Source organism: Heptranchias perlo, chromosome 7, assembly GCF_035084215.1.
Source record: "Heptranchias perlo isolate sHepPer1 chromosome 7, sHepPer1.hap1, whole genome shotgun sequence".
NCBI classification, from domain to species: Eukaryota; Metazoa; Chordata; class Chondrichthyes; order Hexanchiformes; family Hexanchidae; genus Heptranchias; species Heptranchias perlo.
In genome coordinates, this window is record NC_090331.1 from 43,377,404 (window position 1) to 43,393,262 (window position 15,859).

Sequence of the window (15,859 nt, forward strand, 5' to 3'; positions counted from 1 at the left end):
GAAGAAATAGTGCAGATATTAAGCGAGTACTTTGCCTCAGTTTTCACAGAATAGTATGGAAGTGGAAATGAAAGGGTATTAGATTAACTGTAGATAAGAAAGTAGTTCTGAAAAAAAGTGGAACTCAAAAGTGGGAAAGGTTTTGAGCCCTGATGGCAAGCATCCTTGAATGCTGAAGAAGTCAGAGAGGAACTAGCAGAGGCTCTAAAAACAGTCTTTTAAACTTACATATAGACGTTAAGCCAGAGGACTCGAGGGGGCCAATGTTCAAAAAGGGAGAACAGGATAAACCACTCAGCCAAATATTGATAGAGATCATAATACTCACTGAGAAAGATAGGGGTTATTGAAAAATAACCAGCATAGATCTGTTAAAGGCGAGTCATGACTGACAAATTTAAGAGAGGTCTTTGAAGAAATAATGACGTGTATTGCTAAAGGACATAATTTGGATGTTTTGCACATGGCCTTTAATGAGTTGAGGGTTTCTGCCTCTACCACCCTTTCAGGCAGTGAGTTCCAGACCTCTACCACCCTCTGGGTGAAAACATTTTTGCTCAGCTCCCCTCTAATCCTTCCACCAATCACTAAGTCTATGCCCCCTGGTTATTGACCTCTGCAAAGGCCCCTCATAATTTAGTACACCTCAATGAAATCATCTCTCAGCCTCCTCTGTTCCAAAGAGAACAACCCAGCCTATCCAATCTTTCCTCATAGCTAAAATCCTCCAGTCCTGTTAACATCCTCGTAAATCTCCTCTGTATCCTCTCCAGTGCAATTACATCCTTCCTGTAATGTGGTGACCAGAACTATACACAATACTCAAGCTGTGGCCCAACCAGTGTTTTGTACAGTTCCAGCATAACCTCCCTGCTCTTATGTTCTATGCCTCGGCTAATAAAGGAAAGTATTCCGTGTGCCTTCTTAACCACCTTATCTACCTGTCCTGCTACCTTCGGGGTTCTATGAACATGTACTCCAAAGTCCCTCACTTCCTCTACACCTTTCAGTATCCTTCCATTTATTGTGTACTCCCTTGCCTTGTTTGCCCTCCCCAAATGCATTACCTCACACTTCTCCAGATTGAATTCCAATTGCCGCTTTTCTGCCCACCTGACCAGTCCATTAATATCTTCCTGCAGTCCACTCACTATCAACGACATGGCCAATTTTTGTATCATCTGCAAACTTCTTAATCATGCCCCCTACATTTAAGTCCAAATCATTAATATAGATCACAAAAAGCAAGGGACCTAGTACTGAGCCTGGCGGAACCTCACTGGAAACAGCCTTCCAGTCACAAAAACACCCGTCGACCATTACCCTTTGCTTCCTGCCACTAAGCCAATTTTGGATCCAACTTGCCACTCTCCCTTGTACATTTTTGACCGTCTGCCATGTGGGACCTTGTCAAAACCTTGCTAAAATCCACGTGGACTACATCAAATGCACTACCCTCATTGACCCTCCTTGTTACCTCCTCAAAAAATTCAGTCAAGCTAGTCAGAAACAACCTTCCCTTATGTGCACCAATCGTTGAAGGTGGCAAGGCAGGTTGAGAAAGCATACAGGATCTTGGGCTTTATAAACAGAGGTATAGAGTACAAAAGTATGGAAGTCATGATGACTGCAAGGGTACGGTAGCATAGTGGTTATGTTACTGGACTAATAATCCAGAGTCATGAGTTCAAATCCTGCTACGGCAGCTGGGGAATTTAAATTCAATTAAATAAAATCTGGAATTAAACAAAACTAGTATCATAATGGTGGCCATGAAACTACCGGATTGTCGTAAAAACCCATCTGGTTCACTAATGTGTTTTAGGGAAGGAAACCTGCCATCCTTACCCGGTCTGGCCTATATGTGACTCCAGACCCACAGCAATGTGGTTGATTCTTAATCGCCCTCTGAAATGGCCTAGCAAGCCACTCAGTTGTACAATCTCGCTACAAAAAGTCATAATAAGAATAAAACCAGATGGACCACCTGGCATCGGACCACTAGGCACCGGACACAACAAAGACAAACCAGGTTGACCCTGCAAAGTTCTCCTCACTAACATCTGGGGACTTGTGCCAAAATTGGGAGAGCTGTCCCACAGACTAGTCATGCAACAGCCTGACATAGCCATACTTATAGAATCATACCTTTCAGACAAAGTCCCAGACTCTTCCATCACCATCCCAGAGATGGCGGTACAGTGATATACAGTCAGGAGGGAATGGCCCTGGGAGTCCTCAACATTGACTCCGGACCCCATGAAATCTCATGGCATCGGGTCAAACATGGGCAAGAAAATCTCCTGCTGATTACCACCTACCGCCCTCCCATAGCTGATGAATCAGTCCTCCTCCATGTTGAACACCACTTGGAGGAAGCACTGAGGGTAGCAAGGGCACAGAATGTACTCTGGGTGGGGGACTTCAATGTCCATCACCAAGAGTGGCTCAGTAGCACCGCTACCGACCGAGCTGGCTGTGTCCTGAAGGACATAGCTGCCAGATTGGGCCTGTGGCATGTAGTGAGCGAATCAATGCGAGGGAAAAACCTACATGACCTCGTCCTCACCAATCTACCTTTCGCAGATGCATCTGTCCATGTATTGGTTGGAGTGACCACCGCACAGTCCTTGTGGAGACGAAGTCCTGTCTTCACACTGAGGACACCATCCAATGTGTTGTGTGGCACTGGGATAGATTCCTAAATGGGATAGATTCAGAACAGATCTAGCAGCTCAAAACTGGGCATCCATGCGGCGCTGTGGGCCATCAGCAGCAGCAGAATTGTATTCCAGCACAATCTGTAACTTCATGGCCTGGCATATTCCTCACTCTACCATTACCATTAAGCCAGGGGATCAACCGTGGTTCAATGAGGAATGTAGAAGAGCATGCCAGGATCAGCACCAGGCTTACCTAAAAATGAGGTGCCAACCTGGTGAAGCTACAACACAGGACTACATGCATGCTAAACAGCGGAAGCAACGTGCCATTGACATAAGACCATAAGAGATGGGAGCAGGAGTAGGCCATGACATTTAATGAGGTCATGGCTGATCTGATCTTTACCTCAACTCCACTTTCCCGCCCTTTCCCCATATCCTTTGACTCCATTGCTGATCAAAAATTTGACTAAATCAGCCTTGAATGTATTCAATGACTCAGCCTCCACAGCTTTTTGGGGTAAAGAATTCCAAAGATTCACAACCCTCTTGGAGAAGAAATTCCTCCTCATTTCCGTCTTAAACAGGTGACCCCTTGTTCTGAGACTGTGCCCCCTAGTTTTAGATTCCTCCATGAGGGGTAACATCCTCTCAGCATCTACCCTATCGAGTCCTCTCAGAATTTTATGTGTTTCAATAAGATCTCCTCTCATTCTTCTAAACTCCAATGAGTATACACCTAACCTGTTCAATCTTTCCTCATGTTCCTCTCCAAGTTGCACACCATCCCAACTTGGAAATATATCGCCGTTCCTTCATCGTCGCTGGGTCAAAATCCTGGAACTCCCTTCCTAACAGCACTGTGGGAGAACCTTCACCACACGGACTGCAGCGGTTCAAGAAGGCAGCTCACCACCACCTTCTCAAGGGCAATTAGGGATGGGCAATAAATGCTGGCCTTGCCAGCTACGCCCACATCCCATGAACGAAAGAAAAACCTTTATAAAACACTGGTTCGACCACAACTGGTGTAATGTGTCCAAGTTCTGGGCATCGCACTTTAGGAAAGATGTGAAGGCCTTAGAGAGGGTGCAGAAGAGATTTACTGGAATGAATCCAGGGATGAGGGACTTCAGTTGCATAGATAGACTGGAGAAGCTTGGATTGTTCTCCTTGGAACAGAGAAGGTTGCGAGGAGATTTGATAGAGGTATTCAAAATCATGAAGGGCCTAGACAGTAGATAGAGGGAAACTGTTCCCATTGGCGGAAGGGTCAAGAACCAGAGGACACAGATTTAAGGTGATTGGCAAAAGAACCAAAGGTGACATGAGAAACTTTTTTACATGGCGAGTGGTTAGGATCTGGAATGCACTGCCTGAGGGGGTTGTTGAGGCAGATTCAATCATGGCCTTCAAAAGGGAACTGGATAAGTACTTGAAAGGAAATCATTTGCAGGGCTACGGGGAAAGGGCGGGGGAGGGGACTAGCTGTATTGCTCTTGCATAGTGCCGGCGCGGACTCGATGGGCCGAATGACCTCCTTCCATGCTGTAACTTTTCTATGATTCTATGATTAAATCCATGCTGACTGTCCTTGATTACTCCATGCCTTTCTAAGTGATGGTTTATCCTGTCCCTCAGAATTGATTCCAATAATTTGCCCACCACAGAGGTTGGACTGACTGGCCTGTAGTTACTCGGTCTATCCCTCGCTCCCTTTTTAAACAATGGTACAACATTAGCAGTCCCCAATCCTCTGGCACCACCCCTGTATCTGGTGAGGATTGGAAAATGATGGTCAGAGCCTCTGCTATTTCTTCCCTTGCTTTTTTTAACAGCCTTGGGATACATTTCATCCGGCCCTGGCGATTTATCTACTTTCAAAGATGCTAATCCCCTTAATACTTCCTCTTTCACTAAGTTTATCGCATCCAATATTTCACTTTCCTCCTCCTTAACTACAATGTCTTAAAAATCAATAACCAATAACCAAATCCTGAAGTTAATTCATATGGCAGATGTGCTGTAAGGAATCTCCAGCCTCATATCCCCATCACCTTTTGGGTAACTAAATGTTTTAAAGTTAAAGTTTTAAAGCACCTTCCATGGCTCTGGTTGATTGTGTCCATCAGCACAGACACTGTTTCAACTTGAAAGAATTTCACAGGGTGCTCCAGGAGTTAGGTTACCTTTGTCCCAGCTGGGTAGTCACAGTTTGCAGACATGAGCTTTCTGGTTGGCTTTCCTGTGACTGCTTGGTATTGAATTTTACCCATATCGACTAAGCTATTGGTGAAAAGAGGTTAGTGGCAACGTTGGGGATTTGTCCAACTAGTCGGTAGATCATGGGAAAATGTTAATAATCAGATTATTCCATAGCCCAGCCTATTTTACCCTTGTGATGAAAGAAATCGCATGATTAGGAGCAAGTGCAATGGGGAAAGAAGAACAATATTTAAATTATTACTGTTCCAAGCACTAAATATGCCCATTAAAGTTAAAGTACAGCAGAGAATGTGATTGGTGTTGTCACTTGTCATTTGGAATCAATGTTTTTTTTGTTGTTTAGGTGGCAGAGAGAGACCAGAATTAAGAATGTTGGTGGCCGTCTCCAGGGTGAGGTGATTTATTATGCTCCTTGTGGGAAGAAACTTCGTCAGTACCCTGAAGTAATAAAGGTAATTGCTGTGTCTGAATTTCACAATATTGTTGTCCCAGACCTTGTTGAATCTGAAATCTACTTAAGAACAACTGTAGCTTATAGGTAACATTAATTACTTCATTTCTAATTATCTATATAATACATAGTTGGGATTTAATGAGTTCTCCTGATTAGTTTTTAAAATTTTGTTTATGAATGGTTCTATACTATTAACAATCTTTTTTGTATGGCATGCACTTCCTCTCCACAAACCCTACTTCCTATATCACGATTTTACATTTCTAATGGGAATTCCAATGTTAAAAGCCAACACTGACCTGTAACAATTACCTGTAATGCCAATAGGCAGTGGTCTAATTAGAATTCCAATGTTAAGTGATAATAATGACCTGTAATGATTACCTGCCATGCCACTAGCTGGTACTGCGTTATCTCTTCCCTATAAATCACTCAAAATGCTTTCTCAAAAAATTCAGCCATCATTTTTCCTCAGTGACTGAAATTTTTCTGGTCCAAAATATGGTTTAAACAAAATTAAAACGATCAAATAGTAACATATTTCACAATAACATGATTAATATTAAATTGCCTTTTGTCATTATTTTTTGCCTTCAATTTTATTCTTGAAGGCCCTTGCCTCTCCCAAAAGCCTATGCTCAGACTTAATATTTTTACCCAGAGCTGTGACTCTGTTGGCTGATGATAGCTTGTGCAGTCTGAGCCTGTGCAGTGTACCTAATTTCCCAGGATGCGTCAGCCGAACTGCTGGAATATTTTTCTTCAGCTTCTAGCAGTTTCAGCTGAAATGTGTTTCAAGATTTTTGAAGAAAAGCTAGAAGAGAAATTTCAAAAGCTTTATTCAGGTAAAGTTTAAAGTGTGTTTTTAAATAGAGAGGTTGTCTATGTGTGAGAGAGTAAGAAATAAATGACAGACTGTACTGATTACACACTAGTTGTAGTTTTATTTTAATTACAACTCTGTGAAGCACCTGGGGACATTTTTTTTACATTAACGGCATAATTGCTTTGTTTTGTATTCAGTAAACTTCAGAAAATATATTAAACTGAGCAAGAAACTGTCTTGGAGTCCATTTTTAAAAAAAACTCAAGTTAAATTTTAAAACATTCCAATTACTAACACCTGTCAGAGACAAAGATAAATTGAAACAAACAAATAAGTTGAAATTTTAAAGCATATAGAAAAACTCTAATTATCACCTGTGTTTCGTTGATAGTAATTAGAGATGTGCACTTGCAATTGCACACATCCACGTACACGCTCGCGCACTCGCAATTGCACATGCACTCACGCATTCATCCCTGTCCAAGCCCTCCCCTCACTGCTGATAGAGACCAGGCATCTACCAGTGATCCAAATTTCACATTCCATCCCAAGTTCTATCAAAACTTGGGTTTCTCCTCCACAGTGATTCCAGACCAAAGGAGTCCTCTGGAGTTTGACTATATTGCTGCCAAACACCAGCAGCAGTATAGTAAAACTCCAGGGCCCACATTGCAGTTTTGCAAAACTGAAGTCTAGGACCACCCCCATTTCTGCCAAAATACATGATGCCCCCAAATACAGCTAAACATTACTCCCCCTCCCCTGTAATGGTAAATATCAGGTATCTACTTGCAATTGATAAAGGCTGCTCATTTATGGTTTTCACAGAATAAGGGAGAGTGTTGTGGAATTAAATTCCTGAAGCATCAGTAAAAATCCCAGAATATCATTTAATAAAATGGAATTTGATTTATTCAGGCACTGTAAGTTGGTGGCCAATTTTGTTATGCCCTAAATGACACAAACACTGTTATTGTTATAAAATGGCGTATCCTCTGATTCTTTATAGAATCATAGAAGTTTACGGCACAGAAGGAGGCCATTCAGCCCATCATGTCTGTACCGGCCGAAAATGAGCAATCCAGCCTAATCTCACTTTCCAGCTTTTGGTCCGTAGCCTTGTAGGTTACGGCCATTCATTATAAACGCCAATATGGGAGATCTTGTATTATATATTAAAGGTCTTGAGTATATTGAACACTTCCTATAAGTATCGCATTTACTTCCTGTGAGTGCCATACTTAATTCCTGTAACACTTTCCCCATCACACTTCATGAATAACGCCCTTATTGTTAAAAACATTGTATCCACTGATTCACCATGGGCAATGCCATGGGAGGTTTCCAAGTATCACTTTAACTTTAAAAGTATGTGTAGTACTGTAAATATCTATAAAGTCAGTAAAAACACTGTTGCTGTTGATTTGTAAGTATTCTTTGCATTTATCTTCTTTCCTGTAGTACCTTACTAGGAATGGAATAACAGACATTACTAGGGACAATTTTAGCTTCAGTTCAAAAATGAAGGTTGGTGACTTCTATGAAGCCAGAGATGGGCCTCAGGTAATGCTGGTTTTAATTACAGGTAATTAAGAATAATTCGTACTGTTGGCTTTGATCATTACTTTGGTTTGATTAGTTGTAAACCATAGATGGTCTCTTCCATTGGTCTCATGGCCAAATGTACTTCATGGTGGGGGACTGAGGCATATAAACCAGGAAGATCTCCGGTTCAATGTCTGGTTTATGCTATTTCCCATGTCAGCCAGAGTGAGGTACCCAAATGTGCTTAGTACCTCTGAGCTTAAGATGGAGAAAATTGTCCAGGCTTTCCTGCTGTTTGATATCCACTGACCCCTGCTCATGGAGCTATGCATGTCTGGGAGGAGAGGGTTGCGTTCAGCTATGAGGTCTCCCACTGACAATGTCCAGACTTGCATATAGAAATTGGTTGCCTGAGTAAGATAAAAGAGGGTGGCTAATACCTATATTCCTAATGTGAATCACTGCCTTAAGGAAGAAGTGTTGTGGGAGAGGGGAATCCTAGACAATGAAGTGTCATCTTTGTTGATATGTGACTTGTAGTGTGCAAAGGAGAAATTGAATAGCTATAGCAAGTTTATAATTAATGCTGTATGAGTGAGATTTTTAACTTCAAGCTTCATTTGAGTGAAGCAAAAACATTTGAACATTATTTTGGATCAGAATGGTAGCCAACGTGAGGAATACAGAATTCGGTGGAATGGAAGTTTCGTAGCTGAATTTTCTACTTTTTACTCCAGCAAGGCTTAATTGCTTCAAGTGTTAATTGAGAATATTCATCAAAATTATGTAGCAGTAGAAAGAAAATCTTCTTCTTTCTTCTTTCTTTTCTTGCTATAAACCTAATTATGTTATGATCGGGGCCCCTAAATGTTCCCCTATTTTTAGGTCACTTACTTGTCCTGGTTTATTATCCAGAGCCTGGCCTAGTACTGCACATTTACTCATTGCACTTGGTGCATTCTATAAACACATCTCCATTTTGATCACAATCATTAGTTTTATCCCAATCTGCCCCTGGATTGTTTAAGTCCATCATTATTTTAGCTCTGGTTTATAAATTTCTCTGCATTGTCTACAAATCTTTTATTCCTTTTTCAAAATTTTGCAGTGTATAATGCGTACCCAAAAAATTGTTACAGAGCCCTTATTTCTCCATTCAATCCAGAGAGACTTGGTCTGAACACTTCTAATACTGTAATTGTGCCCATCGATTGTAATGCCACCTCTCTTCTCTTTTTGCTTCCTCAATTTCTCCTGAAAATTTTATAGCCAGGAATGTTTAGTTTGTGGTCTGGTCCTGGCTGAAGTCAAGTTTATGTCAAAGCTATAATGTCATGCCTCACCATAGTAAACATGGCGTCTTGTTCCCTGTTGTTATCCCTAATGTTATGTGTACTTGTATGTAGACACTAATCCTGACTTTTTGTTTCTCCTTGGTGACCATCTATTTCTTCCTTATTCTTTCCTTCAATGTACTTCTCTATCTTCAGTTTTTCTCTTCCTCCTCTAAAAGGTAGTGCATAAATTTCAACATATGGTTTCAAGAATTTGAACTTTCAGTTTTAAACATCAAGAATTATACCTAGTCCCATAATATGTCCTCTTCATGGCCCATTTCCTAGAGAGAAAGCTAGTGAAGGGTCATAAAAGGGATATGCATCAATTAAAATGTTCTTTTTTGGGAATCAATTCGCATTTAACAGTGCATGTAGACAGGTATGTACATGCAGAAATCTAAAGACTTTAATATGTAGAAGGTGATCAATAACTAACCAGTGCCCGGATGCGACATTCATTAATACGGATCCTTCGTAGAGCATCTGTGGAACTGAGACTCTCTACCAATATATGTGATAGTTATGACTAGCTTCAATCAGCAGTTATTTTAATGTCCATCTTACATAAGCATATTGAGACCAGTGCTTTGTGTCTGAAAGCCCTGGCATACAATTCTGTGTTTTCTGTCCTATGATTGCGAATGTTATGGAAACAAATGAGCTGAATCTACAGTCAACCTGATCCCTTGGGTTTGGGTATCAAATTTTCCAATTGGAACATTCTTCGCACATGTGCCTAGCTTACAATATCATGGAGGCTGTGTTTCTTTGGAGGTCAGATGGAGGACACCCATCATAAAACAAGGTCTGTAAAATCTTGAAGCCTATCCAAAGGATCATCCTTTTACACCCAACCTATGCAGAAGGAACATGTCAAAAATAGTTCCTCATATTGATGTTTAGAATTGCCTCCTGAGGTACACACCAACAATAGCCAATGTACCCAAACCCACCTATTCAGTATAAGAGCCTTCAGGACTTGTGCACAATGTAAACATTTTAGAAATTATATATATTCTCATTCTTCCTTTCAGCTCTGAAAATTCCAAATTCTAGCTAAGAAATTGGGCAAGCCATTTGCTCAGAAGTTAGGCAGATCACCTGTTTCCAAGTCTCTTCCAGTAGTACTTCATATTTATCCAGTACAAGATCCGTGGGTGACTTACCTCTTTTGTGTATTTTTTCTTCAAACTCCCAGTAGGCAAGAATCTAGTCTTCACTTGGCTATCTTCTGAGCTCTCCAGCCTACAATTTATATGTAATTGTGTGCAAAGTAATAAAATTTTGAACCAATATCGTCAAATCATCTGAAGTTCTTGATGTGGAAAATTGGCATTTTGACGTTTAATACCAGCTGAAGGATGAGTTGCAAGACTTGGTTGAATCTAAATCTCATTTGACAAGGAGTCAAAGCAGTACTCAGACCTGATCCTAAACACCAGTCTAAGATGACTCCTTCATCCATTGGGTCAGAAATCTGAAATAGATCATTAGTTGCACCTTGTATGCATGTGATGGGATTTTTGCTACTATGCAGACAAATGAAAAGTGGCTGAAAGCAGAAAAAGTAAAGCATTTTTAGCATACTCCTATGTCGTGTTTTGATGCAAATATGTCAAACCAACTGTGAAGATGACGACTCTGGAGCACTGCAGTGCTTGAAGTTTAAAATTGATTTAGACATTATTTCCGTATTTTGATTGAAGATCTTCTAAAAACTTCCGCAGAAGAGTAGTTTATGTTGATTGAGGCAAGAAACTGAGAAAAAGAAGCAGAATGCAGTTGGTGTGTCATTCAAATTTTGCAATTGTTGGTGTCTTCAGATTATCTTGTTTTATGGAAGGTTGTTGGCGAATAGAGAAAGGTTTTGGATGATAATGTGCTGCTTTGATGGAAACAACTGCTCCCACCCCTCTCGCAATTGTCTCTACAGACATAGAAGTGGAAGTAGCAGACGTAACTTGACTAGGTAGATAATAAAACAATGACCACAGAACAGTCATGTAACAACTAGAAACAGAAGTCTGTTGTTGAAGTTTTGGTGGCTGCCAGGAAACTTGAGGATAAACGATCAAGAGAGGCAAAACAAAGTGAGTTAGATAGCTGGAAAGAATTTGATGTTTATTCAGAGGTAACAGATAAGGGTCATCCAGTTTTGTCGCATGGATGGATTTGTCCTGAAAACATCCTTGCAGATGGGCTTATAAGGCTAAAGCAAGGTTGGTAGCTAGGGGTTTTGAAGAGAAACTGGATGATACAGATGTTCAAGTGGATTCTCCCACTGGAAAGGTAATCTTAAAAAATCTTTTTGGCTCTTTTGGCAACATATTCATGGGCATGTGGGTCAATTGACGTAAAAGCTGCATTTCTGCAGGGCAACACTTTTCGGAGACAAGTGTTTCTGAAACCACCTAAAAAGGCAGCAGATGCAGAAGGAAAACTATGGAAACTAAACAAATGCATGATGCTTCCAGAGTATGGTATTTTTCGGTGAGATGTTTTGCTGAAAAAAGGTTGTGTTCAACTAAAAGCAGATCCTGCAATCTTTTATTGGTACCATAACGGAAAACTTTCAAGCACCTTCATGATGCATGTTGATGATTTCTTATAGGGTGGTACTGCGGAATTTTTTTAAGGCAGCAGAGGTTTGATCCAACAGAGTCTCTTTGTCAAGAACTGGACGCCAGTCAGGACCAGTTGCCTGTCCATATGAGACACCTCAGCACAATCTAGTAATTTAAACGCTAGTACCGATCCAGGGATTCCCAATTTGAACTTTGTCAACCTTTTGTACAATTTGCTAAAGTCCATGATACACTCTTCCATTGAATGACCGTCCATTTTCCGAAATCTATCAAATGCTGACCAAGGCCTCATGGGCACATAACAGGTCATCTTTCTTGTAGGTTTGATTCAGAAATCTTATTAGAAAGGTAAAATCTTCATCATTATCCAAAAGATCTGCATCCATCTCAGAAAATACCTTACTTCTGATTTTACTTTGTTCAGGAAACGACAATGCCAAGGCCATGCCTTGTTTTCTCTTTGGTAGAGTAGTAACCCGTGTCCATATATCAAACTCATTCATCCATTGGTCATACGGTTCACACTCCAAGAATGTCGGAGGGAAATTGAGCCACGACGATTTAAACTTGCTTTCTGCCATTTTCCACAATGGCCACTCTGTTCACTATTTTTAATTTGGTTAGCGCGTAAGGATGAAATTCCTCTCTTTACTATTTTCACAAAGTCATTAGCCAACTTAAAACAAACAGGGTACTTAAAATAGTGAACAGAGGAATTTCACTGAATGTTTGAACCAATTTGTTAAAAATAGTGCACGGGCAAATTTCTCCTTCTGCGTGCTCCTACCTTCCTGTCAGGATATCACCATCCTCCCCCTGATAAATTGCTTTGCATTCTCAATCCTAACAGGACATATGAACTGCTGAATTATGTAAAAAGTTAATAACTTAACAAGACCAATTACCAAAATCTTTTGATTTTTTTTTTAGATGGTATATTTCAGCCATTTGACTGTTATATTTTCCAAACTATTTCCAGACCAGAGAGCACTTGAACTTTCCCTAATGGCACTTAGTCACAATATTTAATTTTATTCATTATAATGGATACAAAATGTCATAAACTGAATAGCCAGTTAGTGAAGGATCGAATACTAGAGCCTGGTCTTCAGTTGCTTCCAAGCCTTTATTCACAGAGATCCACATTACCCCCTCCACACCCTAGATAAGCCCTCATATAAATGAATACAAGAGAGTCCCCAATTGATATGCACCACCTGAATACAGTTAACACTAATTAATATAAATCATATGGATACACTTAATACCCCCCCCCCCCCCAAAATAAAGAATGTTCTTCAAGGTCAATAGCTGTAGCAATGGGTAGTTTTAAAGCTTTTCCTTTTTGGAACATTTGCAAGATGTAGTAGAGAAGAAAGGATAGTATGGATTATGTACTAAATGAGAATTTGCTTGCGATGTTACAGCAGGATAAAGATGTTGGGGTTTCAGTGGATAGGACACGAAAACCATAAATAGTGTCCAATGACAGTTAAGAAAGCAAGCAGGATTTTGGGATTTGCAGCTAGAGGTGTAACCTATAACTCTTGAGGTCATTCTAAAATAATATATATGTTCTTGTTAAGACCACGCGGAGTATTGTTTATAGTTTTGTTCTGCCTATTTTAGAAAAAATGTTTAAGTTGTTGAAAAAGGGCTACTAGATTTAGTCTAGAGTGACAGAGCCATAATGAGAGCTTAGCTACCGTCGGACTTTTTTTTCTTGAAAAGCGAAGTGATGGGTGATGTGATAAAAGTTTTTAAGATTGAGCGATGTAGAGAATGATTATTCAGATACATTTTTCTGTCACGTACAAAATTCAAGAACAGGGAACCTTAGTTTCAAATTAAGGATGACAAAGTAAAATAGGAATTTCAGAAAATTCTCTTCAGTAAAAGAGTGATAAGCATCTGGAACAGATTACCAGCAAAGATGGTAGAACAAGAGACTTATATCGGCATTTAAAAAGGGACAAGACGTGTTCTTGTCATCAAGCAGGATTTATGGTTATTAGATTTTAAAATGTAATCTTGTAGAAAGTTGGATGGGTAGGGTAAGTGGACCAATGGTCTACTCCTGCCTGAAAAAATGTTAGAATGATTTGGTTCCAGATCTAGTTCTGGGCAATGTTTGACTTTTTTTTCCCTTTTGGGGAAGTTAGCTTTTGTGATTTAAGGCTGGAATTATTACCGCACTATCAGTCTCAGGTTGGGGCTGTGGACTGTAAAGTGCAGCCAGTCAGACTTGAATCGCATCTTGTCCACCATGAGAGAACTGTGTGCATGCATGGGTGGATTGAGCTCTCCTCCCCATACGAGCTTTTTTTTTAACATTAGAAAAGAGCAGACAGAACTTCTCGGTATAAAGTTAGTATTGAAAATGCTTAATGTTAATAAGTGTCAACTTAACTCGGTGGTAGCACTCTTGATCCTGAGTCAGAGGTCATGGGTGCAAGTCCCACATAATCTAGGCTGACACTTAAGGGCAGTACTGAGGGAATGCAACATTGTTGGAGGTGCTATCTTACAGATGAGATGTTTAACTGGGGCCCTGTCTATCTGTTCGGATGGACATAAAAGATTTGAGAACTGCAAGGGGAGTTCTCCCAGTGTCCTAGCCAACAGTTATCCCTGAACCAACACCACAAAACAAAGTAATTAGTCTTTATCTCATTGCTGTTTGTGGGATCTTGCCGTGCACAAATTGGCGGCTGCGTATACCTACTTAATATCAGTAACTACACTTCAGAAGTAATTCATTGGTTGTAAAGCACTTTGGGATGTCCAATAAATGCAAGTTCTTTCTTTTTCTTTAATCTTTGCTCTTTTACCAGACATTGATTGAACTTGGTTGCATCAGATGTACTTTGACATGGCTCTGTTAGCTTTTTCTGTACCTCTGAGACATACACAATCCCTTCTTCTTACCAGTGCTACTTTGACATAGTGTTCCTCTTTTTATCCCCAGTAACATTATCCTCCATGACCTCCTAGACCTTGGTTTAGTGTAAATTAATTTTGTACTTGGCAATCCCTTTAGGTTTATTTTAAAACCTGTTTAAAACTGATAGATTTTTATTTATAAAATCATTAATCATGTTTGTTTCTTTTTTTGAACCAAAGAAGTAATTTTTTGTAGAGAGGGAAAATAACCATGAAGATATTATAATTATTCTGAGTTAACTTTTAAAATGTTATAGAAAGTAGTCTGTTTGGAGCAAAAGAACTAAAAAATTAATCAGATAACGCTACTATAAACGTATGGGATGGGGAAGTTCTGCGGTCTGAGGATTTAAGTTTCTTTTATCGAGACAGTCACCCCTAATGATTTTGCTTGTGACACCCCTCAATTTATAAATGATTTGTGGAGGATTACTTAATCCAGAAAATGAGGAATACTACATTAAGAAGTGAATAATCAATTTAGCTGTTCTGTTCGCGAGCTTTAATTTGGCACGATGTGTTATAAAAATATTACAGTTTAGACTAATTTAAATAATCTTGCATAAAAATTATTTTAGGGTATGCAATGGTGTCATTTAAAAAATGAGGAAATATTGCCAAAAATAAAGGCAATGGAAGGACGGAGAGGTCGCCCACCGAATCCAGAAAAGCAACGTGCTAGAGATGAATCCAAAATGAGACGTCGCAAAGGCAGGCCGCCAAATATTGCAAGGCCAGACTTTCAAAAGAACAGTGATGCAAAACTGTTACGAAAATTGGAAGCTCAAGGTAAGCATATATAAATTGAATGCATTACATTTCATTATCAAATGCAAATTACTTGATGAATTGTATTTTTAAAAATGTATATAGCCTATGCAAGGAAAGCAGCAGAATTAAAGATGATGCAGAAACTTGAAAAGCAAGCACTGGCGCAGAGAGCTAAAGAAGCTAGAAAACAACAAGGTGAGTATTGAAAAAAACATTTATTAGGATTGTTATCTATTGTACAAACAATATTCATATTTTTGGAATGTTTATTTAGACCAGCTGAATTTACTGGGCAAATATTCTTTCCAGCAATAATGGCAGCAGAAGAAAAACGGAAACAAAAGGAACAGCTAAAGATGATGAGACAGCAGGTACTCTCCTATGTGTTTCTTTTGTTGATTTTAATATTTACCAGATTAACTTTTTTGTGCATTTGATTTGTATTTTTGGTCTCATATTTACATTTTCAGACTCTCAATGTTTGTTCACCCCACACGCTGTTAATGAGT

The 15,859-nt window shown here is 39.7% G+C and overlaps 1 protein-coding gene across 11 annotated transcripts in view; it reads left to right on the plus strand.

Annotated features, from left to right (window-relative positions):
• baz2ba (bromodomain adjacent to zinc finger domain, 2Ba) overlaps positions 1-15,859 on the plus strand; it is a 295,269-nt gene that overhangs the window by 199,381 nt on the left and 80,029 nt on the right. For all 11 annotated transcript variants that reach the window (XM_067987408.1, XM_067987414.1, XM_067987411.1 and 8 more), the window contains 5 exons: positions 5,233-5,341; positions 7,631-7,732; positions 15,158-15,368; positions 15,453-15,545; positions 15,660-15,721. In XM_067987408.1, the coding sequence (XP_067843509.1) occupies positions 5,233-5,341; positions 7,631-7,732; positions 15,158-15,368; positions 15,453-15,545; positions 15,660-15,721 (577 nt within the window). The remainder of the gene's footprint in view (positions 1-5,232; positions 5,342-7,630; positions 7,733-15,157; positions 15,369-15,452; positions 15,546-15,659; positions 15,722-15,859) is intronic.